Source organism: Mytilus californianus, unplaced genomic scaffold, assembly GCF_021869535.1.
Source record: "Mytilus californianus isolate M0D057914Y unplaced genomic scaffold, xbMytCali1.0.p SCAF_5, whole genome shotgun sequence".
In the NCBI taxonomy this organism is placed as follows: Eukaryota; Metazoa; Mollusca; class Bivalvia; order Mytilida; family Mytilidae; genus Mytilus; species Mytilus californianus.
Genome location: NW_026262701.1, coordinates 7,844,570 through 7,869,865, shown reverse-complemented (window position 1 = coordinate 7,869,865; position 25,296 = coordinate 7,844,570). Strand labels below are relative to the sequence as shown.

Sequence of the window (25,296 nt, the reverse complement as noted above, 5' to 3'; positions counted from 1 at the left end):
CAATGCAAATATATTTGCTGCAACTCATTTAAAGCCTTCTTCTCTAATGAGAAAGGTATATATGCTAGATATACTTACTGGAGGGGTGAAGGGATGATTGGTGCTGTTAATTTTCTCCTTGATAATATTTATGTACGTTTCGGCAATAAAGTTCATCGACAGGTTGTAGGTATTTCTATGCGCACCAATTGCGCCCCTTTAATAGTAAACTTGTTCTTGTACTGTTATGAATCACAGTTTCTGACCGAACTTAGTAATGACCCGTCTAAATTGCATTTAATTGATAAATTCAACAACACTTATCTTGATGATATTTTTTCGGTAAATAATCTGAACTAGCTGTTAGCAACTGCAATTACTCTGAGATCTGTACTTAGTGTCTTTTTGTTGTGGGATTGTATAAGTACCCTGCCACGTCCACTCTGCGTTTTTGTTAGATGTATTTCTATTTGTATCCATCTGATGAGTTAAGCCTTTTTCAACTGATTTTTATAGTTTGTTCTTATGCTGTATTGTTACACCGCTGTCCCAGGTTAGGGGAGGGTTGGTACCTTCAAACGAGTTTAACCCCGCCACATTCTGTATTAGCCTGTCCCAAATCAGGGGCCTGTGGTTCAGCATATATTTGTTTTTCGTTCATTATTTTGTACATAAATTTGGCCGTTGTATTGGTTTCAATCGAGTATTTGTATTTGTATATCTTATTAATACTTCACTCATATCATAGCAGCAATTAAGCTTTTTGATTGTCATTTTAGTCTGTGTATAGGGGTAAATTCAGTAAAAAATCTCCCATTGACTTTAATGCAAATCTATGTCTTGAATTAAATTTATACCTGATTTACCTTTAGAAATCAGAAGCTTTCATATATTATTCATTTAAGTACAAGTATAGCCCCATCTTTTGCAACAATAAAAACATAGGGTCATGCTGCATTTTGGGGCATTCACATGGCCTTGTTTACAAACACTGTAGATTCGCACTTAATTCCTATACTGACCCTCATTACTTTTCAACCCTGTAGTAAAAAAAAATTAAGTGCCTCCGGCATTCATTTTAATTTTTTGTTGTAACTCTAGTTTTGATCCATCTATCAAAAAATATTTATTACAAACATTATCTACCAATCAGAAGAGCACAGGACTTCAGTGTTATACAGAAAGCTTTACCCCTAAAGGGCGGTCCCTGGTGACGTATATGTATTTACCCCTATAGTTTGAGCTGCTTGATGTGGTAGATGGGCAAAAACAAATTTGTGACTGCTAATCACTTTACTATGTATTTTATATCAATTAGGCAATCTCAGATAACTACGACAAGCCATTCTGGGAACAGCCTATCACACTGTGGGATACGGTTAATATCGTAGGACTAAGGTGGGCAAATTAAATCAATGTTTTCATAATGAAAAACTTAACAGTAATATAGATATGAAACAGACACATCAATTCAAAATTAGTCGTGTAACGAATGCTGTAAAACGTGTTAGCTCTAAGCTGTTTATAAATCTTCAATTCCATTTATGATTACTAATATTCATAACAGGACATGTGGGGTACAAATACGTCAACAAGACGGCAACCAAACAACAAACAAAAACGATAAAACCTTTAGAGGTTAACTTTCGGTCTTCGACTAAAAACAGATGCTTGTATAATTTATCAAGTGTTTTTTTTATATATAAATATTATGTACGATTTAGTGAGAGTAAAACCAATGGGGTTTTTCCTGAAATAAAGATATTTGATTCCATTTATTACAAGCAACACCAGTTTATTACGAACAATTTGGTTTTTTTATAAGTAAATGCTAACAAGGTTTTTTTGTAGAAACCATTATCTGTGTTCTGTGCATGCAGTAAAACTAATGATAACAAGGAAAACTGGTTTAATTGTTAATGTGTCGTCACCTGGTGGTCTTAGATACATCTTTAATGTACCTTACGGCGTCGGTAAAGAAGCAGTATGTTATTTTCTACACAATCTACACAATTATGCAATTATTTAATACTCCGCTCTGTCCCAACTTTTAGCACCTCTCAGTCCAATACCAATAATCTGAAACTCTATTAGTGTGACAATCTATTGTTTCGATACCCCAGTAGCCCGACACCTCATTGAAAATATGTAAACAAGTGTTCCTATATGTCATACGAGTCAGCGATTGGATAGATGGAATAGACAGTCCTGCTCGAATTCTGAAAATATATTATGTAATTCAAACTGGACATTGTCATTCAGTAAACGCATGGAGGAATGTTGAACAGATTCTTTCGGACATTTGACATTGTAACTTTAATCGTAAGATTTTTGATGAAACTGACTCCAGCTCCTTTGAAAGATTATATATGTAGACCGTGTACAGCACACTGAATGTTTATCAAGTATTAAATGATACACTGAAACTTAGATTTTTTGTGACTACTCTGGAATGTATAAACTATGCTTTTATTTATTGTAGAATGATAGAATGGCAGCAGATTGCGCTGTAGAATTGAGAAAAATGAACGTAGCTATTGTCAGTTTATGGCCTGGTGCTGTTAGGACAGAAAACTTAAAGGAGTTATTGAAAACAGGTGGTTTTGCATCAGGCAATGTAAGAAACATACCATTTTTTGATTTATTAATTTGTATTTTGTTTGGGTTTTTTTTTTTTTTTTTTTTTTTTTTTTCTTAATCGAAAATAGTAAGCTTGGAAGGCTATAAATATTATAGTAAAAGCAAAAGTTACGACGCCAGTACAAATATTTACATCTGAATAGATCGATTCAAATGTTGTGTGTCACAACAAAAGCACTGTTAACTACTAAATAGAAAAACACTAACAGCTCCTTAGGGAGACCCGATGGGAGGTTAATTAACCGATACGCCTAACGAAGTAAATTTGGTTTCTTTGTAACTTATGGGAATGAAGTATACTTGTTTGATATTGGAGGATGGATATGTCTGAATAAAGCATCACATTATCATAATATATCTCAAACTGCAAGCATGAAAACAAAAACGACAACACTTAGATCTAATGTGAAAAAAATACCATGTAATTCATCAATGAAAATCAACATGAATTCTAATTTATTGGCAATATTAATTGTGTTACATAATGTTTTCATAACAATTTGTACAGAAGGTTACTTAGTCACCATTCTAAAATCGTTTTCGGTACATTTCTATGTGGTTTACAGGAGCGTTTGAACTAATAAAAAATATAATTTATGGATCGTGTTATGTCAAATGATCTGGACATTACCAGAAAAATTAGATGATTTTCTACAGAAAAAAGTAAAATAACAAAAAATACCGAACTCCAAGGGAAATTCAAAACGGTAAATCTTTTATCAATATTTCTTCATTTGTATGAATTGTCTAAAAAAGGATATTTATATAGCACTTAAATAGAACAACGATAAAAATATACAATTAACACCAATACATCAAATTGAAAAAAGACTGCGAACTTGTGCATGTACAAGATGAAGTGATAATGAAATTAAAAAAATAGACTTTAAGAATGAATTCATGGAAATGGGGTAGTGATAATAGACACATGGCAAAATTATTTCAATTTATGCAAATTTCATAACTATAATTTACCCCTTTAAAAAGAAATGATTTAATTCTTTTTATTTTTACATTTACTTTCAGATGCCAAAAGTTGATGTTGCTAAATTATTTGTCAATGGAGAGACACCGGAGTATGCAGGAAAGGCAATTGTAGCCTTAGCAACAGGTTTGTATCATGGAGCATCGATATTTACCAATTTGTCTTGGTCTGACTGTTCTATAACAATAGTTTGGGGTTTTTTTCAAGAAAGCTACATCATATAGATTTTTATTTATAAATATCTGTTATAGCTTATGTTACATTAATGTTATTTTAATTGTGGATTCCGATATTTTAGATCCAAACATTATGAAGAAGTCTGGTAAAATTTTAATTACAGCAGATCTTGGTTATGAGTATGGATTCAAGGATATCGATGGTACATATTTAATATTATATCTTAAGACAATGCACTTTTTAAGTAGCAAACATTAAATAGATTCGTTTTAACTATCTAGAAAAAAACATTTTAAGATTGAAAATGAAACCAAATAGATGCAGAGAGATTTCATTCCCACATTCAAATGTAGAGTGGAAATAAAAAAGCAGATTTGACAAAGTAAAGATTACCCTTATAGCCAAGGGCAATAATTAGAATTGAAAGGACAACAAACTTGCTATTACCCTCATAACCAGTCATTTAGTGTTTTATTATACCAAACAAAACAAATTTCTAAAAAATTTACTTACACCACCTGGAAAAACAAATAGTCACGTTTACATGTACAAGATGAAAAATAAAAGTATTTTTTTTGCCCTTATTGTACTAAATATATTCTATGTACTGTAACTTAAACCAGGGATCCTTTGAAAATTCCCATGCATATAATAACCGTTTACTGGAATGTATTACTTTACACAAATACAATCACAGATTATGAAGATGACGACATTTGTAACGTTGTAGTTTCATAAAATGTTGCGTAGAATTTCTTTTTTCTTTTAAATTGCTCCAGGTCAGTAATATATTAATTAAATATTATCAAAACATACACATACAAATTATATCATTTTCAATATTTCAGAGTTTTACGTTACCATGTCTAAAAGTAACTCAAATAGTCATTGACGTCATTGTTATCCAATAAAAAACTAGTATGAAATAGTCTGGGAAATATGATTATAAAACTATTTTACAGGGTAATAGTCTTTGAAACTATTGACTGGCAAATAGTCTGTAGAATGAAATAGCACGAATATTTCATTCCTTTTTATATAGAAAAAACATACTGAGGAATGATAATAATGTTTAAAACTTCAAAAGTTGTATACTCAAAAGAATATCAAAACATTTCTGTTAAAATCCAAACTATATAATAAATAACAGTTAGAAGATACTTAATGAAATGTGTTAAAAAGGGAAATCATCAGGGTAAATATAGAGGTCAATACACCGACTACACCAATCAAAAGCAACGTAACAGACAATCACTAAAAAGGCGTATCTTCTAATACCTGCCAAAACCGGAAGTGGTATTTGATTACCAGGATTGTTAACATATGCTTTGCATGTGATAGCCGGTGCAAAGAAGTCTTACCAACCCAGTGATGTGTCAAGTACAGTTATGGTCAGCATTAGTAAAGGAGTATAAAGCGTTCGAAAGCTACAAAAAATGATCGTTGATGACATCCCCACCAAATAACGATTGACCAATTCCTGATGGCTTCTATAAATTTGTGTCTTTGGTTATATCAGCAAAGGCTGACTTAACAATATGTATGACAAAGTATATAAAACCTGTTTGATTTTTTAAGTAAACTTAACGTCAATTGAAATATTAATGTAACGGTTTTACAGAGAGTGAACATTCTGTCAACAATGGGCATCAGATTAAACATCGAGTGTCGAGCGATCTTGGCTGTGTATTTATCCAGTCTGCATGTCCACACGAACTTAGCAGTTGTCTATGCATAACTGAAAAATAGGATGCATTTGAACTCATTACACTTATCTTTTTTGGGTCACCATCTATATTTTTGAGTTCTATAATTTGAAGTTAGCAAAATATTCATAACGGGAAACAACGATTTATATCTTACTCTTACATTCAACAAATTATGAATGCATTTTTAATGTTTATTTATACATACACAATAGCTATATTATTTATTTTATATTTCATACATTTTTTAGGAAAAGATCCATCTAATATAAGACAAGTGAATGAACTCCTCAAAATGAACCCAAAGACAAATTGGATTGCTAACTTTGTTCCAAATTTTGTATACATTCCAAAATGGATGTTGGCTTTAGCTGGAAATAAACTTTAGTTTAAACAATATTTATTTAGATAAATCATCACATGACGATATGATACAATTGAAATAAATATTTAGGATTCAGAAACAAGCAAATTTGCTTTTACAAATCTGTCTCCTATAAGTAAACTCTGATTTATTGCATTTATTATGTATAGTGCCACCTCCGGGTGCACAGTCAAGGAAGACTTTCTACCTACATATGGATTCTTGATTAGAATAAAAGTACCTTGGATAAGTGTTTATTAACAAATTTGTATTGTACGTTAAAATGATAAGGATAGTAAAGAATGTGCATGGTTTGTTTGATTGGTCATTTTATAGAAATTTCAGCAAAATAATGTATATATCAAACAGTTTTAATCACAATAAATTCATTTACCAGTTGCATGAACTGTTACTCATTCTGATTAAGTTGATTTAAGGAATTAATGTTTCCTTCAAAAGAGAAGGTTCAATCAATTCCTATTTGGTCCCAAAATACTAAAGTCATACTCTGACAGTAGAATAAGAAATCGTGCTTAATTTATTTAGGGTTAATTTCATTTACTAGCAATAGGTTGGTACTGTTGCTGGTGAATTGCTAGTACCAAAGGGTATCATCAGCTCAGTAGTCAGTGTTAATTTCATTTACTAGCAATGGGTTGGTACTGCTGCTGGTGAATTGCTAGTACCAAAGGGTTTCATCAGCTCAGTAGTCAGTGTTTTGGTTCTGACATAATTTATAATATACTTTTATGACATTCTCCAATAATGAAAGAGAGGTAGAAATACAAAAGGGATATTCAAACTCACCAGTCGAAAACAAACTGGCAATGCCATGACAAAAAACAAAAAAAAAACGACCAATAGACAAACAACAGTCTACAAAATACAGCAAATAAAACTAAAGACTGATCAAAACGAACCACACAAAAAAACGAGAGTGGTCCAAGGTTCTCCGGAATTGTAAGCAGAACTTGCTCCACATGTTGCACCCGTCGTGTTTTTCATGCAAGTACATCATTTGGGATACGTCTAATTCGGGGATGTTACATTCGAAGAAAAGAAGACGGGGTCGTTGTAACAACAATTGAAAAATATCAGTCGTTATCTGTAAAACAGATATCCCAAATCTGTTAAAAAAAACTCGTGATGGCGTACGCTAAATATTCGGAACACTTGGTTAAAAAACTTCCTTGTAAGTAGCAACCTCAGAAACTATGGGACCGAACTCCTTCAGGAAAAGTGGCTATTCTTTTTCGGTCATTTAGCTCCTGGCGTATTTAAGGGCATACGATACAGTTACAGGGGAGGTAATGATGTTGCTAACGTAATATGTTATTTTGGCGACGTCAAACTGTGACGTATTGGGAAAAGATGTATTTTTCGACTGATTTTTATCATTCAAACTGATTTAACTTGAAAACGAGTTCATGGACCCCTCCTTTTTAAAATGACATTCGGTTTGATTACGTATGAAGATTAATTGTATCAACTTTCATGAAAAGTCAATAATGCAATTTTTTGTAATTTGATAAATATACAGCAAAAAATGACGTTTTTTTCTACATTCATGAACATTTGATAAATTTGAGTTATTTCTAAACAAAAGATTTCATAAATTTATAGGATACTTATATAAAACAGAAATTACAAATAATTTAACAAAAAACAGCTTGTGTTTATCTTTTAAAACAAAAAAGTTATGCATTTCTGTCGGAAGGAAAAATACGTCCACAAATCCGAATTTTGAGGAAATATCTGAAATTTCGAACTCATTTTACTCAAAAAGTAGCACATGAAGGTATATTTTTTATTACATATTTGATTTAATCAGGTAAAAAATAGCCGATTTGCAAATTTTCATCAAATTTTCATTATGGGATCAAAACTGTATCGTATGCCCTTAAGTATGTTTATCCCTGGTTTATAAATGTTTGGGTTTGATCGTTCCTGATAAAGGTAAATCTATAAAAGCGCTTTCGACGAACGAAATGTATTAAGTTTTATGTTATTTAATCATAAGGAACATTTACAGTATTTTACTCTTTTGACATAAGCGTCATTGATATGAACATTTACCTGAATTCTTAGTTTAAACAATATTTTATTTTCAAAAATTGCACAAATTACAATTATAAAATAGAAATACAGGGATTCTTAAATTAGACTTTAACATTTCCAAATGTTCCTCGAAGAAATATGGTTCGAAAAGAATAATGACATTAATCCAGAGATAATTTGTATATTTGTAGTCACAGAAGTCATAATATGTGAATACTTTATGATTGTACAAAATGCTTGTGTTCTATAGCAGTAGTCACGCATTCTCAACATGCATCGAGTTTTCGCCGCGATATAGCCTTTTTGTGCTGATGCGGCGTAAAACAATCGCCAATCAATCAACATCGTGTTTCCCTTTGCCCTATGGCTGCTTGAAATTCTAATTTACAAATGACTAAAAAAACAATGGCGCAGAAGGAACCAAAAGTGACAGTTTTAGCTATTTCCTTCCAATGTCATGCATCGTCTGTTCTTATTTTCCGGGAATATCTTAAATCAACGGGACTGATAGATCAAAACTAAGCCTTTATGTTCACTGTTTGGATTAACAACAAAATTTATTTCCGAAATTTGGATGTTCTTTTTTTTTTTAAGATGTAAGATTTCAAGTTCTAAAAATTCAATCATCATCTTCAAACATAATATCTTAAAAAAAGAAACTTGGAAAACTGAATTTGCTGTACAATTTTATCACAATTGAAATTATAATACGGATCCCGTGTCTACGGTTCACTTACATTCTTACAACGCTCAGTTCTTCTCTCTGTTCCCTTTAGAAAAGAGAAAAAAGACTTACCACAACCAACGACGTTTTGTCCTAAAATTTTGCAGATGTTTATCAATACGACAAATCTCGAGTAATCGGGAAAAGTCTTCAGTGTAGACGAGAGTACGTAGTTAACCAACTTTAAAATCTCATAAATCAATTTAAGGGGACACAAATCAAAGTAACAAACGAAAAGTGAGGGAATCGCATGAACTTTAAATGGAGCGAGACCGGCCTGATGGTAAGTGTTTCCTGTTATGCATACATTATAACATAAGGCGAAGCAGGACAGTGTCAGATTGTCGTTAGCGTAGCATGGACAGGGGATATGCAATCGGATTAAATTTACCACAAACAATGTACATTCAGATATTAGTAGACACCCCTATTTTATTGTGTATCGGAAAGTGTTTCCTGTTTTGCACACATTATAACATAAGGCGAAGCAGGAGAGTGTCAGATTGTCGTTAGTGTAGCATGGACAGGGGATATGCAATCGGATTAAATTTACAACAAACAATATACATTCAGATACTAGTAAACACCCCTATTTTATTGTGAATCGGAAATGTAAACTTATTTGGCAGAAAAATTCATAAAAGATACTAGTTTCATTATTAGATATAACTTTTATTGCAATTATCATTTCATCTCGTAATGTTTTAAAGTGTCAAAATATAATTTTGCTTCGTTCATGGAAGATCGTCAAAAGCCATGTTTTAAACAACTTTAGACATTTGCGTACGTTTACTTACTTGTATTGCAATGCTGTATAGTTTCGACCTGGTTTAAGCCTAAGACAAATGGACAAAGCAGATACAAATATTTACTTTGAAAAAAACCCACATTGATTCAAATAAAAATGTTGTCTTAAGCTGACATCATCAATGTTATTGACAACATATGAGTTTTGTTAAAAGGACTTGTTATTCAACATACAATCGGCATTCCTATGTTCTTGTCAACTTGCTCCTGTGTTTTTTTAACGTGACAGCCTTAAGCTTTGAACAGGAGTTTCTAATGAAAAACAAAAATAATCTAGCATTATCTTTATAACTGTATGTTTCGCTACACAGATGATGCATTGTCACTGAAAAATTCGAAGTCTGGTAGATATGCTGATCGCGCATCTATCCCATTGAACTAAAATGGCAAATAAATTTTACCACAAATACATTTAAATCTGTTTCATATCTGAAACTTTCATACTAGTATAGAAAATGACAATGAGTGTCGGTTGAGAAATAATCTTTACGACGAATGAGATGATGTCACTTTTCCCAATGTGAACTTTCATTTTATTTGTTGCAAATTTCCAGCAGCGCATGCTTATAAATAAAAATAAGAAGATGTGGTAGTATTGCCAATGAGACAACTCTCCACTAGAAAGCAAATGACAAATTAGTAAACAACTATATGTCACCGAACGACCTTCGACAATGAGCAAAACCCATGTCGCATAAGTAAGCTAGTTTATTTTTCGCAGTTAATACGTTATTCCAATATCACTGGGGCTGCGTTTCCTTTCATGCTCTCTGTGAAAAAGGGTTGCTTACAGGAATGTTGTTGACCCAATCCTTTGTAACGTTGGAGTCATGCCTTCGAAAGTAAGTTTTACTGACGATGGTGACATCATTGAAGGCAACTTGTCATTGCATATTTACTTGCCATGAGCAAATTTTAGTTTCCTTAGCATGTGCTTTCTTATACTCTTCAATATATTGAAGTTAAGAAGTATCTTGTAAATAAATAATATCCTGTATATAGATAGATGAACGTAAGAGTGTTTAGTTTTTGGAGTCGGGCGCACCTGTAACGTGCGGGATTCGAACTCATAGCCTCAGTGTTGACAGGATAGTGATACAGTAGATGGACTACTTTTACCATTCGTCCACCGATGCCCCTGAAAGAAAGAACAGAAAACTGTTACGGCTAGATGACTCAAAAACAACTTTTTATTGTGTATACGCAACGGATAAGACATTCATAATTTGAATGACAAACTATATATGGACTAAGAAGCGAAACTAAACCAGTAAGAGTTGACTCATGTCGTGCGCTCTGCAAGTAACACCCTTTTCTTTAGTAAAATGGTCATTTGAATTATGACAGTGCTGTCTTTTATAACCGTTTAATGCCAAACTAGATTTACTGATGACAATAATCCTACTATGTCTAATCGAGTTACTGATTTCAATAATCCGTGTTTGTCTAATCGAGTTACTGATTTCAATATCCTTGTTTTTGTCAATGATCCTAGTTTGTCTTGCTATTTTCTGATTTGTCTCTTACGGATCTGCTGATTTTTAAAAGGTGAATGATGGTACAAACCCCCATCGCCCAAATAATGTCAATGCTGTTATTGAAAGCGGCAACATTGTTAGAATTGAACAGTTGTTTTATTTTCCACCAAAGATATTGCTATTTCTTTTTTAATAAAACATTGTAAATGTCTTACCACTATTTGTAATTAATTTCAAGAGAAAACTCTGATATATAAGGTTATCAGATAGTTATAACATTTGTATAGTTAAAGTGATAAGTTATGAACACCCTCGAACGTGTTGAATTTAACTGTAGCGGTTGGTGAAATCTAGATAGGATACTCGTGTAGTATTTGTTGGAGTCTATTTTTAGAACATTAACGATAGGACTAACTGATTTGATTATATCTGTTATCTCCCATTGTGGTAAGTAAATAATACACTTATAATATCGTGTTGCGAATATACACAACAGTTAAAAATGAATTTCTTTTAGACCTCAGGTATATGTCACTTTAACGGGGTTCACCAACAATTTGTATATACCATTTCATTTTATAATTGAGAATGGAAACGGGGAATGCGTCAAAGAAACAACAACCCGACCAAAGAGCAGAAAACAGCCCAAGGCCACCAATAGGTCTGCAACACAGCGAGAAAATTCCGCACCCGGAGGCGGGCTTCAACTGGCCCCTAAACAATAATTTATACTAGTTCAGCGAAAATGGACGTCACACTAAAAACTGCTCACAATACACTTTATAACTGTTCCTATCAATTCCTATTTTAACAAAGTTTATGTCTTAAAATATCCTCAAAATAAAATACAAACAAAACATAGCAAACAAATTATTTTCAACCTTTTCTATTCCGTTTCCAGTTAAAGAAAATGTCAAAGCCTATGTCTGGAAAAGTGTGTTTGGTGACAGGAGCAACACGAGGAATTGGTAAAGGTATAGCGTTACAGCTAGGACAAGCTGGTGCAACAGTCTACATAACTGGTGAGTAGAATGTATTGTTACACGAGCAAAAAGGGGGATCGCTAAAGGTGTCGCATTACAGCTAGGACAAGCTGGTGCAACAGTCTACATAACTGGTGAGTACAATGTATTGTGACAGGAGCAACAAGGGGGATCGGTAAAGGTATAGCATTACAGCTAGGACAAGCTGGTGCAACAGTCTACTTAACTGGTGAGTACAATGTATTGTTACAGGAGCAACACGAGGAATCGGTAAAGGTATAAGCGTTACAGCTAGGACAAGCTGGTGCAACAGTCTACATAACTGGTGAGTACGATGTATTGTGACAGGAGCAACAAGAGCGATCGGTAAAGGTATAGCATTACAGCTAGGACAAACTGGTGCAACAGTCTACATAAATGGTGAGTACAATGTATTGTGACAGGAGCAACAAGGGGAATCGGTAAAGGTAGAGCGTTACAGCTAGGACAAGCTGGTGCAACAGTCTACATAACAGGTAAGTACAATGTATTGTGACAGGAGCGACAAGAGGTATCGATAAAGGTATAGCATTACAGCTAGGACAAGCTGGTGCAACAGTCTACATAACTGGTGAGTACAATGTATTGTTACAGGAGCAACAAGGGTCATCGCTAAAGGTGTAGCATGACAGCTATGACAAGCTAGTGCAACAGTCTACATAACTGGTGAGTACAATGTATTGTGACAGGAGCAACAAGGGGAATCGGTAAAGGTATAGCGTTACAGCTAGGACAAGCTGGTGCAACAGTCTACATAACAGGTAAGTACAATGTATTGTGACAGGAGCAACAAGGGGGGTCGGTAAAGGAATAGCATTACAACTAGGACAAGCTAGTGCAACAGTCTACATAACAGGTAAGTACAATGTTCTGATAAAAGCCTTATATCTACCAGCAGGAGATTACATAGATTCTTCCAATAATGGAAAGGTCGATTTGCAACTGAACTTGGGCTGAATTAGACTACCTTGTAAATGACGAGTGTATTGTCATTGTTCAGTTGTATTCCTGTGATAAGCAGGTATTGTTTACATACCTTGTATTCATACTGCTAGATAAAATCGGACAACGTTTAGATTAATAAGTATTGTCGATAAAATCTTTATAAATAAGATGTTTTACATGTATGGCGGTAACATACCTTACGATAGACCGTTCTGCTATGAGTGCCTTGATGGGGTTGACAGAATATAGAAAAATGGCCAGAAAAAATAATGATTTGAGAAAAATGAGCAAATAATGTAAGAAAAGAGAATAACGGGTTGCAAAAGTATAAAGAATAGATGTAAAACATAAAAGAATTAGGTAATACAATATTGATTAAAGAAATGAACTATGTAAAGATTAGAGAAATCATCTAATTACAGAAAAAAATGATAGTAAGTGAGCTTTTCTCATCACTTTGCGTCCGTCGTCCTGCGTCCGTCGTCCGTCGTCCGTCGTCCGTCGTCCGTAAACTTTTACAAAAATCTTCTCCTCTGAAACTACTGGGCCAAATTTAACCAAACTTGGCCACAATCATCATTGGGGTATCTAGTTTTAAAAATGTGTGGCGTGACCCTGTCAACCAACCAAGATGGCCGCCACGGCTAAAAATAGAACATAGGGGTAAAATGCAGTTTTTAGCTTATAACTCAAAAACCAAAGCATTAAGAGCAAATCTGACATGGGGTAAAATTGTTCATCAGGTCAAGATCTATCTGCCCTGAAATTTTCAGATGAATCGGACAACCCGTTATTGGGTTGCTGCCCCTGAATTGGTAATTTTAAGGAAATTTTGCTGTTTTTGGTTATTATCTTGAATATTATTATAGATAGAGATAAACTGTAAACAGCAATAATGTTCAGCAAAGTAAGATTTACAAATAAGTCAATATAACCGAAATGGTCAGTTGACCCCTTTAGGAGAAATTGCCCTTTATAGTCAATTTTTAACCATTTTTCGTAAATCTTAGTAATCTTTTACAAAAATCTTCTCCTCTGAAACAACTGGGCCAAATTAAACCAAACTTGGCCACAATCATCATTGGGGTATCTAGTTTAAAAAATGTGTGGCGTGACCCGGCCAACCAACCAAGATGGCCGCCACAGCTAAAAATAAAACATAGGGGTAAAATGCAGTTTTTGGCTTATAACTCAAAAACCAAAGCATTTAGAGCAAATCTGACATGAAGTAAAATTGTTTATCGGGTCAAGATCTATCTGCCCTAAAATTTTCAGATGAATCGAACAACCTGTTGTTGGGTTGCTGCCCCTGAATTGGTAATTTTAAGGAAATTTTGCTGTTTTTGGTTATTATCTTGAATATTATTATAGATAGAGATAAACTGTAAACAGCAATAATGTTCAGCAAAGTAAGATTAACAAATAAGTCAACATGACTGAAATGGTCAGTTGACCCCTTTAGGAGTTATTGCCCTTTATAGTCAATTTTTAACAATTTTTCGTAAATCTTAGTAATCTTTTACAAAAATCTTCTCCTCTGAAACTACGTGGCCAAATTAAACCAAACTTGGCAACAATCATCATTTGGTTATCTAGTTTTAAAAATGTGTGGCGTGACCTGGTCAACCAACCAAGATGGCCGCCACGGCTAAAAATAGAACATAGGGGTAAAATTCAGTTTTTGGCTTTTAACTCAAAAACCAAAGCATTTAAAGCAAATCTGACATGGGGTAAAATTGTTCATCAGGTCAAGATCTATCTGCCCTGAAATTTTCAGATGAATCGGACAACCCGTTATTGGGTTGCTGCCCCTGAATTGGTAATTTTAAGGAAATTTTGCTGTTTTTGGTTATTATCTTGAATATTATTATAGATAGAGATAAACTGTAAACAGCAATAATGTTCAGCAAAGTAAGATTTACAAATAAGTCAATATAACCGAAATGGTCAGTTGACCCCTTTAGGAGTAATTGCCCTTTATAGTCAATTTTTAACCATTTTTCGTAAATCTTAGTAATCTTTTACAAAAATCTTCTCCTCTGAAACAACTGGGCCAAATTAAACCAAACTTGGCCACAATCATCATTTGGTTATTTAGTTTTAAAAATGTGTGGCGTGACCTGGTCAACCAACCAAGATGGCCGCCACGGCTAAAAATAGAACATAGGGGTAAAATTCAGTTTTTGGCTTTTAACTCAAAAACCAAAGCATTTAAAGCAAATCTGACATGAAGTAAAATTGTTTATCAGGTCAAGATCTATCTGCCCTGAAATTTTCAGATGAATCGGACAACCCGTTGTTGGGTTGCTGCCCCTGAATTGGTAATTTTAAGGTAATTTTGCTGTTTTTGGTTATTATCTTGAATATTATTATAGATAGAGATAAACTGTAAAAAACGATAAATGTCGGCAAAGTAAGATCAACAAATAAGTCAACATGACCGAAATTGTCAGTTGACCCCTTTAGGAGTTATTGCCCTTTATAGTCAATTTTAACCATTTTTTCGTAAATCTTAGTAATCTTTTACAAAAATCTTCTCCTCTGAAACTACTGGGCCAAGTTAATTATAGATAGAGATAATTGTAAGCAGGAAAAATGTTCAGTAAATTAAGATGTACAAACACATCACCATCACCAAAACACAATTTTGTCATGAATCCATCTGCGTCCTTTGTTTAATATTCACATAGACCAAGGTGAGCGACACAGGCTCTTTAGAGCCTCTAGTTTTAAATAAAGAAAAATGCATTTTTTTTTGTTAAATAAAATTAAGGAACCAACCATCTAGACCCTCTGCTTTATGTGATGTATTTAAGTATGTGTTTTACTAGTATCTATCAAAACTGTGTACTGGTGATTTCTTGTATATTTAAATAGTACTATAATTGTGGAAACAACGACTTTAGTTTTTGTCTATATAAGATAGTGTTGTTTTGATTTACAAATTTGTTCTTGCCGTGACATAACCTTTGTGTGCTGACGTTATGTTAAACCTCCATCAATCAATCAACCACAGACCGTATTACATTGTGAAGTGTTGGTGTTTTACAAAGTCTGTTGTCATTTAGTGTGCATTTGACTGAAAGACCAATGAAGAGTAAAGAGCATTACAGATTTTTTTAGAGAGATTTTGTATACAACTAGGTCATGTTGGATAAAATAATTCACTCAGTTAAACATAAATTTTGTTGAATATGTTTTATGAAAATAAGTGATCATTTGAATAAAATGCATATAATTCGTGCAAAACATTCTTAAAGTTATCATTAAAGCCTCATTCCTCTATAAAATAGTCTGCACACTTTTTCTTAAAAATCGTCGTTGGCTGATAAACAGTCGTTTTAATGATGCATACTAATCATATGGTCACTGATTTTGTTCCAATTGCATTTTCTACAAAACAATTACAAGTAATATATTTTCTTCACATTGTTGAGTAAAAAGTTGTTATGACCAAAAATATCATATAATATTTCTTCTAATTATATTATAGGCAGGACACTAATATTTCTTCTAATTATATTATAGGCAGGACTCTGACTACAAATAAAGCTGATCCTATAGGAGGTTCCTTGACAGACACTGCGAATGAGTTAAGTAATATATTTCAAAATGGAGCAACTAGCTTATTGTGATCACTAAATGTATTGATGTTTTCTGTATTTCGACAAAAAAAACATTTAAAAGAAGATGAGCAAATTTAGAATAATTGCCAATGAGACAACTATCCACCGGAGACCTAAGGACGAGAATAGTAAATAACTATAGATCATCATACATCCTTCAGCAAAGAACAAAACACATAATATATAGTATGCTTTAAAAGTCACCGTCTTACCAAAATGTGAAACAAATCAAAAGGGAAACTTACTGCTTGATTCACGTTATAACAAAGAACGAAAAACAAATATGGCAGACAGCAACCGGATCAACCACTGAAACACAGGCGCTTGACTTGGGATAGGCACATTAAAAATATTGGCAGAATTAGATATACTTGTATTTGTCAGTACTCAACTATCCCCCTTACCTGGACAGTACTGTAACAAAACAACAAAATAACAAAATAAGTTGAAAAAGAAATGACTCATCAGATCGACACTTAGCACACATAAAGACTTAAACACTTAAACACGGGGTTAATGAAAGATAGTTCAAAGCCAATTCCAGCTAATAGACAAACCATGTCTTCTTAAACTAAAATTTTAATCAGTACACATCCAATCGATTTAGTGTTAAGACGTCAAATATAGTCCGAGAAAAGCAAAGCCTTGTGCAAGTATCGACAGATTATATGACCAAAAGTGTTCATAACTATGAATCAATAATATAAAGTTAAGTTTTATTTCATTAAAAAACAAAATCAATGTTAGTAGCGATGAAGACAATATTCAAAGATCTTTTTAACAGTTTTGAATTGCAAACCTTTCAGAATACACTTATTCAAAAGATCATGAAGTTTACATAGATCTTGTCTGTTATTTAGCTTGAAAAATATGTTATTGAATATTATTGTACCATACGAAATCAGTGTTTTTCGTAAAGTCTGAACTCTATAAAATTAAGGAGATGTGGTATGATTGCCAATGAAACAACTATCCACCCAAGTTCAAATGAAGTGTTTGTTTTATCGTGTATCTAAAAGCATGTCATATTTTTCCACCAGTGAAAGTACTGTCCATGATTCATTGAACTATTTACTTCATACATGGTCACTCAAATATGCAAGTAAAGTATGATATCAGTTCTTTCGCAGAAAACTGGCGCCCTATGGAATTCATAAGTATTCAGACACTATTAATTTGTCATTTTGTGAAATTATAGATTGAGAAAAGAGGAGGATCATGTATTCCAGTACAGTGTGATCATGCAAAGGACGGTGACATCCAAGCATTGTTTAATCGTATTTCAAAAGAACAAGATGGTAGGCTAGATGTGCTGGTAAACAATGCATTTAATACCGCTCAGGTATATTCATTTAAGTTTTTTAATGTTGCTTTGTTGCTTTCAAAGTGTTGTTTACCACTTACGCACTAACAATATATTCTCATGACACACACGAATGTCAATGTATTAGGGGATTTGATGAAAATTGTGTGCATTATAATACAAGCTCAATGAATGTAAACCGACATTCATATTTGCTATCCTATAAGGCTGTATCCTTGCATTACAATCCTACTCTTCTGCCGTCGTTAAATCTTCTGCTTTAGTAATTGATGGTCCAAAATTATTTCTAAATCAAAAAACGTATTATTTTCTCTGCCAATTTACTAGTAGTTGATTTTATACTTACGAATCCAATGAAAAATGCGTTGTTTTAATATTGAAAAGTGGTGGTTTCCAGAATTTTCCATGTATTTCTTGTCACCTCTTCCAGAGATATATAATACAATTGTACTATATGGCTCTGCCCCTTTGTATTATCAATATAGTAGACCAACTCCGAGCAACATTGTTCTTATTTCATGAAGACATTATTCAGTTGCATGTTTTTATTTATTTAATAAAAATATACAGAAATGGAAAATGAGAGCTTCTTAGTTTTTTGTGTCCTATAGAATACTACTAGTATATTGATTAATTTATGAGAAAACTATACTGAGAAGGTTCTTGTATCAATATTCGTTTCTTCATCTTACTCTCAACATACTTGATTTTTAAAATGAAGTCATTAATTCATTATGAATCCCAAACGAGAAACTTGTTCAGCGAAAACATCGAATAATTAAACATCAGACGACTTAACAGTGAGCGTTTGTTATAAAGACTGGTTCCCGGTCCTTTATCTATTTGGCTCAAACATAAAGAATGACTAATCAGATACCCGTATGTTGCAAGAGAGGGAACCACCTAGTTTGTTATACTTTTTAAAGCTGTTTTCTTCTTTGATGTTATTTATTACTGATTGTTAGGGATTTTGGATCTTTGATGTCTCTGTTATATCTTGATACTGTTATAGACTGGCTCCTTTCGATTTAGAGCCGGACAAATCATATGGACACTTGTAAAATATCATAGTTTGTCCTCTAGATATCTTTTGATTGTTTGTGTCGTTAGTCTGTTGTTTCTTAAACGTAAAATCCAACATCAACTACGGACGCGTCTTATGTCTTTTTGTTGGTCAATTAGATTTTTTTGTGTGAAATGATTGATTGAGTATCAACTCGATATAATATCTATACTACAGGGTTTGAAAGAAAACATGGGACAACCATTTTGGGAGCAACCTATTACAATGTGGGATGCTGTTAATAACGTTGGACTCAGGTGAGTTCACCAATGGTTTATACGCGCTGCCATATATTCATTCTTATTAAAAAGTTTTACTTATTACATATTTACATGGTCTTTCGAAAAATCAAACAACTGTACAGCTATATTGTTAACTTTTAATTATCTGTGACAATGTATAATATTATAATTTGCCTTGTGATAAATTAAAATTAAGCTTAAACAGTTTTGTTTCCATGGATTCGATATATTCAAGATGTTTTGAATAAATTGAAAGCAAAAATATTTTTCAGTTGTAGTTAAAACAGACAATGTTTTGAACAGTTGTAGAACATATTTTGCGTTTCTTTCATTGATATATAGTGTGCGTATGTAATTAATGATGTGTTATTTTATTGCTTATGAGACAACTACATCCTCGATACAAATTCCATACTTTTTTAATATACATAAGTAATTATCTATTTATGATTGATTGATTGATTGATTGATTGATTGATTGATTGTTGATTTTAAACGCCACTTTCACTATTCTTGTCTATATCCTGGCGGGTTTTTTTGGTGGAGGAAGCAGTTTTACCCTGAGAAAACAACCGATCTTCGACAGGAAAACAAAAACTGACAAACATAGCCAATTTAGGTCGGAGATGGACGCACTTGCCACGAGCGGGTTTCAAACTCACAATTTCAGTGTTGGTAGGCTAGTGAACACGGACGGTAGAAGAGCTACTTAGACCTCTCGGCCACCGAGGCCCTATATAATCATAAGTCATGTGATAGTTTACAATGGATTGTGTTTTTGTTTAGGAATCACTACATATGTTCCGTGCATGCAGCAAAACTAATGACAGCAAGAAAGAAGGGTCTGATTGTTAATATATCGTCCATGGGAGGACTTCAGTACACGTTTAGTGTCCCATATGGAGTAGGTAAAGAGGCTGTGAGTACATTTTTTTTCTCTCTAACTTTATCCATGGGACAATGAACTCATTTTACCATCATGATTTTATTTGGCGTCAATCTGTCTTACATTTCAACATTTCACAAATATATTTTATTGCACGTCATTCAACTAAAAGCTATGGATATCTTAATGTCAATTTTTATCCCGTCAAATTTTCGTCTACGTTACAATGAAAAATTTGACTAGAACTTTACTGACAAATTACAAATGAGGGTCTGGATGGGGTTGACATATATAAATAGAATAATGGACTAAGAGTTAAAGAATAGAGAAAATTTAATAAAATAAAGAATAGAGGAAAATATGTTAAAAATAAAGAAAAGAGAATTGTGAAGTGCCTAAATATACATATATATAGAGAGAGAATAGTGGCGGAAATGAATAAAGAATAGAAAAAAAAAACGATGAAAAATTAAAGAATACAAAAATAACCAAAATGCATCTATAGCTAGCGATCACTATACGTGTTTGTATGTTGTGTTTTACATTTACCACATGTTGTAGAAACTGGATTTCGATAAATAGAAAGCTAGATAAACTCCAACCAAATTTCTTTTCCATTAAAAGTCATATTTTCTTAAAAGTTAACCACGACATGTTAGCATTAATATCATGATCAGAAATTGTATTGTTAAAGTGGCAGAATGTGCATCATTTCTTGTTTAGTTGGACAGAATGGCAGCAGATTGTGCTGTTGAATTGAGAGCTAGTAATGTTGCCTTTGTTAGTTTATGGCCTGGTGCGGTAAGGACTGAATTCTTTACACATATGGTTAAAACGCAAACAGCTGATGGATTTTTTAATGCGGGACGAGCTGAAAATGTAGGTATAGTGTTACAGTGTCGCTCGGTTTTATTCGGGGGTTGATTAACACCAATTTTTCTAAAATTGTTAATATGTGGACATGGAAAAAGGCTATATAAATCTTCATTTGCTTTTTGGGGGTGATTATTAGATAAGGCAGGCTGTTAGCTGAAGCACTATTTTTATCAACGAAACATGCTGATAGAATGACTGGAAAGGAAATTATATATATATATGTACAAATTTTGGCACCTCATGTTTGCGGTATACCATCTTTTCCGCAAGTTTATTGTTTTCTGTTTTGTATTTAATTAGAAAATTAAGATCCATTTTTACATCTGGTGATCCGTTTATTTGGCAATCGCCATGGCAGTCAGCAGGGTTTAAGAACATCCGTTGTTCGACCTGCTAGTCAAATGCGTTTTGTTAAAATATACTTTTTCACTTTTTGGTCTTTTGGAAAATGTTGTTTGTGCTGTATTTAGACCACTCTACCAAGAAATCTGTTTTGCATGCACACGTATAAAAATTGCGGTTTTTAAAATAAACTTGCGGAAAAGATGGTATACCGCAAACATGAGGTGCAAAAATTTGTACACCATATCCGGATTTCGACAATTAATGTCTCTTCAGTGATGTTAGGAATCGAAACGGTATTTGGAAGGCCATATAATTTACCTCAATTTAGGATAGACTCTTGAATTTTGAAAGAGTCAAAATAGGATGAACGGATCATATAAACCCGAAGGCAAATATAATACAAGCCCAAACGAAAAAATATAAACACGTCTAAATTGAAAACAACGTTCAAACCTATGATTGCGTTGGATAAAAACCGCAATTTTTATACGTGTGCATGCAAAACAAATTTCTTGGTAGAGGGGTCTAAATACAGCACAAACAACATTTTCCAAAAGACCAAATGAGTGAAAAGGTATATTTAAACAATACGCATTTGACTAGCAGGTCGAACAACTGATGTTCTTAAACCCTGCTGACTGCCATTGGCGATTGCCAAATAAACGGATCACAAGATGTAACAAAATAGATCTTATTATTAATTCATTTCCAAACAGAAAAAAAATAAACTTGCGGAAAATATGGTATACCGCAAACATGAGGTGCAAAAAATTTGTACACCATATCCGGATTTCGACAATTAATGTCTCTTCAGTGATGTTAGGAATCGAAACGGTATTTGGAAGGCCATATAATTTACCTCAATTTGGGATTGACTCTTGAATTTTGAAGAGTCAAAATAGGATGAACGGATCATATAAGCCCGAAGGCAAATATAATACAAGCCCAATCAAAAAATATAAACAAGTCTAAATTGAAAACAACGTTCAAACCTATGATTGCGTTGGATAAAAACCGCAATTTATATATATATATATATATATTTGCTTACACCCACGGCATTTGGAGTCTGGTGGATAGATTTCTCATTGGCAATCAAATCACATTTCCTTATCTATAAGTGTGTTCGACTTCGATCTTAAATGACTAGGATTGCTAATTTTCTTGCCAAAGGTCGGTGATTCTCTCGGGTTACTCCGAATTCCTCCACCAACAAAAACTGGACTCCACGATAAAGCCAGTAGTGCTGAAATCGGCGTTAAACACAAATAATCAATTAACTAATCCTTATTTATAGATATTAAGGTACCGATTTATCTTTAAATACACTGCATGTGTCATTAGATATCACTCATAAACACACCCACACACACATGCGTTCTTATCAACGGCAATGGTAATAAGAGTTATAGTAACAATGTTTAAATAAAAGTTATATTACTAGTATTATATATTTATTAATTAGGAGCCCAAGCTTGACTGTTCTGCAATTTATAGCATAGCACTGAGTACTGAGTATGAAGGAAAAGCAGTTTTAGCCTTAGCTTCGGGTATGTAGAGTGTTTTTTATAATCCATTTTAATATACAACAGTAAACTTTACACAAAAAAGGAACATGCCAAAATCAATTTTTAGGAAAAGATGGTAGCACGAATTTTCGAAACAATGGCAACTGTAGAGTGAAACCATTCAGCAAATACTGTTTCTCCTTCATTGCTTCATCGCGTACATATCTTTGTCGTTGCATTTCACTTTCAAAGGGAAAATAAGCAACTTATGTTGAATATGGAGTGGTTCAATGCTTTATACGAAAAATCCTGGCAAACCTTCAACAACCAATGTATCGAATTGAACATAAGCAATATTTATTTTGGATTGTCTAAAGGGTATACTTTTTAGAGCAGTACAAAATTATATGATTAAGCGATTTGTTTAGCTCTACCCTTTTCAAAAATTTTTCTTCCTCCGGCAGTAAACACCCTCATTTCACTACCGTGTTGTTTTATATTGTGTCAATTATTTTCCTTTAAAATATCATACATTGCTATATTAATTGTATTATGCTATATACTTTGAAATGTAATGATTATTTGATATAGGAAAAAACCTCACACGTTTAAAACTTGTGTTCTTTCCATGGTGATTTTTATTGTTTCGACAATGAAAATATGTTTAAAGTAAAGTATCTTGTAATATTAACAATTGTATTTTCATACAAATATTTACAATAATTTAATGTTTCATAGTCGGATAATTGTGGCTTAAAATAATAACCTGTGTTTGTTTAATTTTTCTAAATATTTTGGAATTTTTGTTTTTGATTTTGTAGATCATCAGAAATATGTAATCATGGTTATCGAATTAATTGAAATATGTTATTGCAGGTACTTAAAATTAAACGTTCTTCAAATCATTAGTTCTTTATTTAACCAAAGTATAAATTCCTTTTCAGATATAAACATAATGAAAAAATCCGGTAAAGTTTTAATGACTGCAGACCTTGGATATGAATACGGATTTAAGGATATAGATGGTAATTGCAACAATATTATACCAAATATAGAACAGTATTCAAAATACAATATGCTTGTCTCTTTCACATTTTATTTTGTCCCTGTAGTTGTTTTGCCTTACGATTTCCTTGTACACTTCGGCAATCTAGATATTATTTTATGAATTCCTCTGGTCTCAGTGATTCCGTCTCTTTTTTAGTTATTTAGTACTTTATCACAACTTTTACTGATTTGTTTCATTCAAGATCTTGTGTAACCGCAATTACGAAGGAAAACACCGCAGTTTATTCGAATCAGCGAATATTTACCTTGAAGTTCTTAACGAGACTAAAAATAATTACAGAACTGAATCTAGAATGTTATCACAAAATGATAGCTTTTAAAAAAATAATATCCTGATTTGATTGTGTCTTTTGATAAATTTAAGATAAGAAGTCTTTATTTATCATAAATAACTTTGATTTGGAAATGCATAAAACAATGAAACATGAAATACAAATTCTATTGAGCTTTTGTCAAAATATAAATATTACGAGGGCAATTAGTATTTGACCAAAAGTATTAGATTTTTATGTATGGTTTTTCGTAAAGTAGCATGGCTTATTTTATTTATGCGTATTAAATTTCTGATTTTAGGTAGAGAACCGATGAATATCAGACAACTGAGTACACTTATACAAATGAACCCAAAGACAAGATGGCTGGCTAATATAATTCCAAATTTTATTTACCTTCCAAAATGGATGTTGGCTTTATCTGGAAATAAGTTTTAGTAGTCATAGTGCAATTTTGTTATACTTATATCATGTGCAATAGGATTTTTGTTGCGTATTGTTATGTACATTCATGTTCCAACAGTATTAGTACATGTTCAGTCTGATAAAAAGAAGTTTATGTTGGGTTTCCATCGCAATTAAGACGATTAACTCTTTTAACATTATTCGATGTGTGTAAAAGTCGACGACATTTGCGATGCGATGATTAGATATGCGACTTATATAATAATATATCAATTGAATAATCTAGAATTATATTATAATTCATTTGCAGCAACTAATTGAACTTAAATAAAATGAAACACATAATTTCAATACATTCATTGAACATTATATAGAGTAAAGCCAAGGACATTCAATTGAAAGATATGAAAAATAAGGAGGAATACCAAGGATCAATCATAAACAACGCCGAAAAATAGTTTCTCGTTTCTCGTTTTTTATATAGATTAGACCCTTGGTTTTCCTGTTTGAATGGTTTTACACTAGTCATTTTTAGGGACCCTTTATAGCTTGCTGTTCGGTGTGAGCCAAGGCTCCGTGTTGAAGGCGTACTTTGACCTATAATGGTTTACTTTTACATATTGTGACTTGGATGGAGGGTTGTCTCATTGGCACTCATACCACATATTTTTATATCTAAAAACCATGGCCAAAAGAAAAGTCTTGGAGATAAAAAAAAAACAAAAAAAACAACAAAACAGTGTTGTTTCCTTGCTTTATACTCAACCATGTGGTTCTTTTCTTTTACATGAAGTAT

The 25,296-nt window shown here is 32.9% G+C and overlaps 2 protein-coding genes across 12 annotated transcripts in view; both read left to right on the top strand.

The window, feature by feature from the left end:
- LOC127701572 (dehydrogenase/reductase SDR family member 1-like) overlaps positions 1 to 6,251 on the top strand; it is a 106,990-nt gene extending 100,739 nt beyond the window's left edge. For 10 of the 11 annotated variants that reach the window (XM_052205534.1, XM_052205531.1, XM_052205530.1 and 7 more), the window contains 6 exons: positions 1,298 to 1,377; positions 1,831 to 1,963; positions 2,462 to 2,596; positions 3,646 to 3,730; positions 3,903 to 3,983; positions 5,739 to 6,251. In XM_052205534.1, the coding sequence (XP_052061494.1) occupies positions 1,298 to 1,377; positions 1,831 to 1,963; positions 2,462 to 2,596; positions 3,646 to 3,730; positions 3,903 to 3,983; positions 5,739 to 5,875 (651 nt within the window). In that variant the 3' untranslated portion in view covers positions 5,876 to 6,251. The remainder of the gene's footprint in view (positions 1 to 1,297; positions 1,378 to 1,830; positions 1,964 to 2,461; positions 2,597 to 3,645; positions 3,731 to 3,902; positions 3,984 to 5,738) is intronic. The other variant, XM_052205527.1, reaches the window with a different exon arrangement.
- Positions 6,252 to 11,385: 5,134 nt separating this feature from the next.
- LOC127701806 (dehydrogenase/reductase SDR family member 1-like) lies at positions 11,386 to 24,851 on the top strand. Its single transcript, XM_052205772.1, has 11 exons — positions 11,386 to 11,442; positions 11,820 to 11,940; positions 16,414 to 16,516; positions 17,372 to 17,399; positions 17,710 to 17,853; positions 19,076 to 19,155; positions 19,927 to 20,059; positions 20,750 to 20,905; positions 22,713 to 22,797; positions 23,700 to 23,780; positions 24,397 to 24,851. Exons 2-11 carry the CDS (start codon positions 11,829 to 11,831, stop codon positions 24,531 to 24,533), a joined length of 1,059 nt encoding a protein of 352 aa, XP_052061732.1. The 5' UTR covers positions 11,386 to 11,442; positions 11,820 to 11,828; the 3' UTR covers positions 24,534 to 24,851.
- Positions 24,852 to 25,296: the final 445 nt, after the last annotated feature.

Excerpts from the sequence above, each read along its gene's own strand:
- LOC127701806 (XM_052205772.1), top strand. The coding sequence starts at position 11,829 with ATGTCAAAGCCTATGTCTGGAAAAGTGTGTTTGGTGACAGGAGCAACA. Across the intron at positions 11,941-16,413 it reads TGCAACAGTCTACATAACTG|GCAGGACTCTGACTACAAAT; the intron begins GTGAGTAGAATG and ends ATTATATTATAG. Across the intron at positions 23,781-24,396 it reads CGGATTTAAGGATATAGATG|GTAGAGAACCGATGAATATC; the intron begins GTAATTGCAACA and ends TTCTGATTTTAG.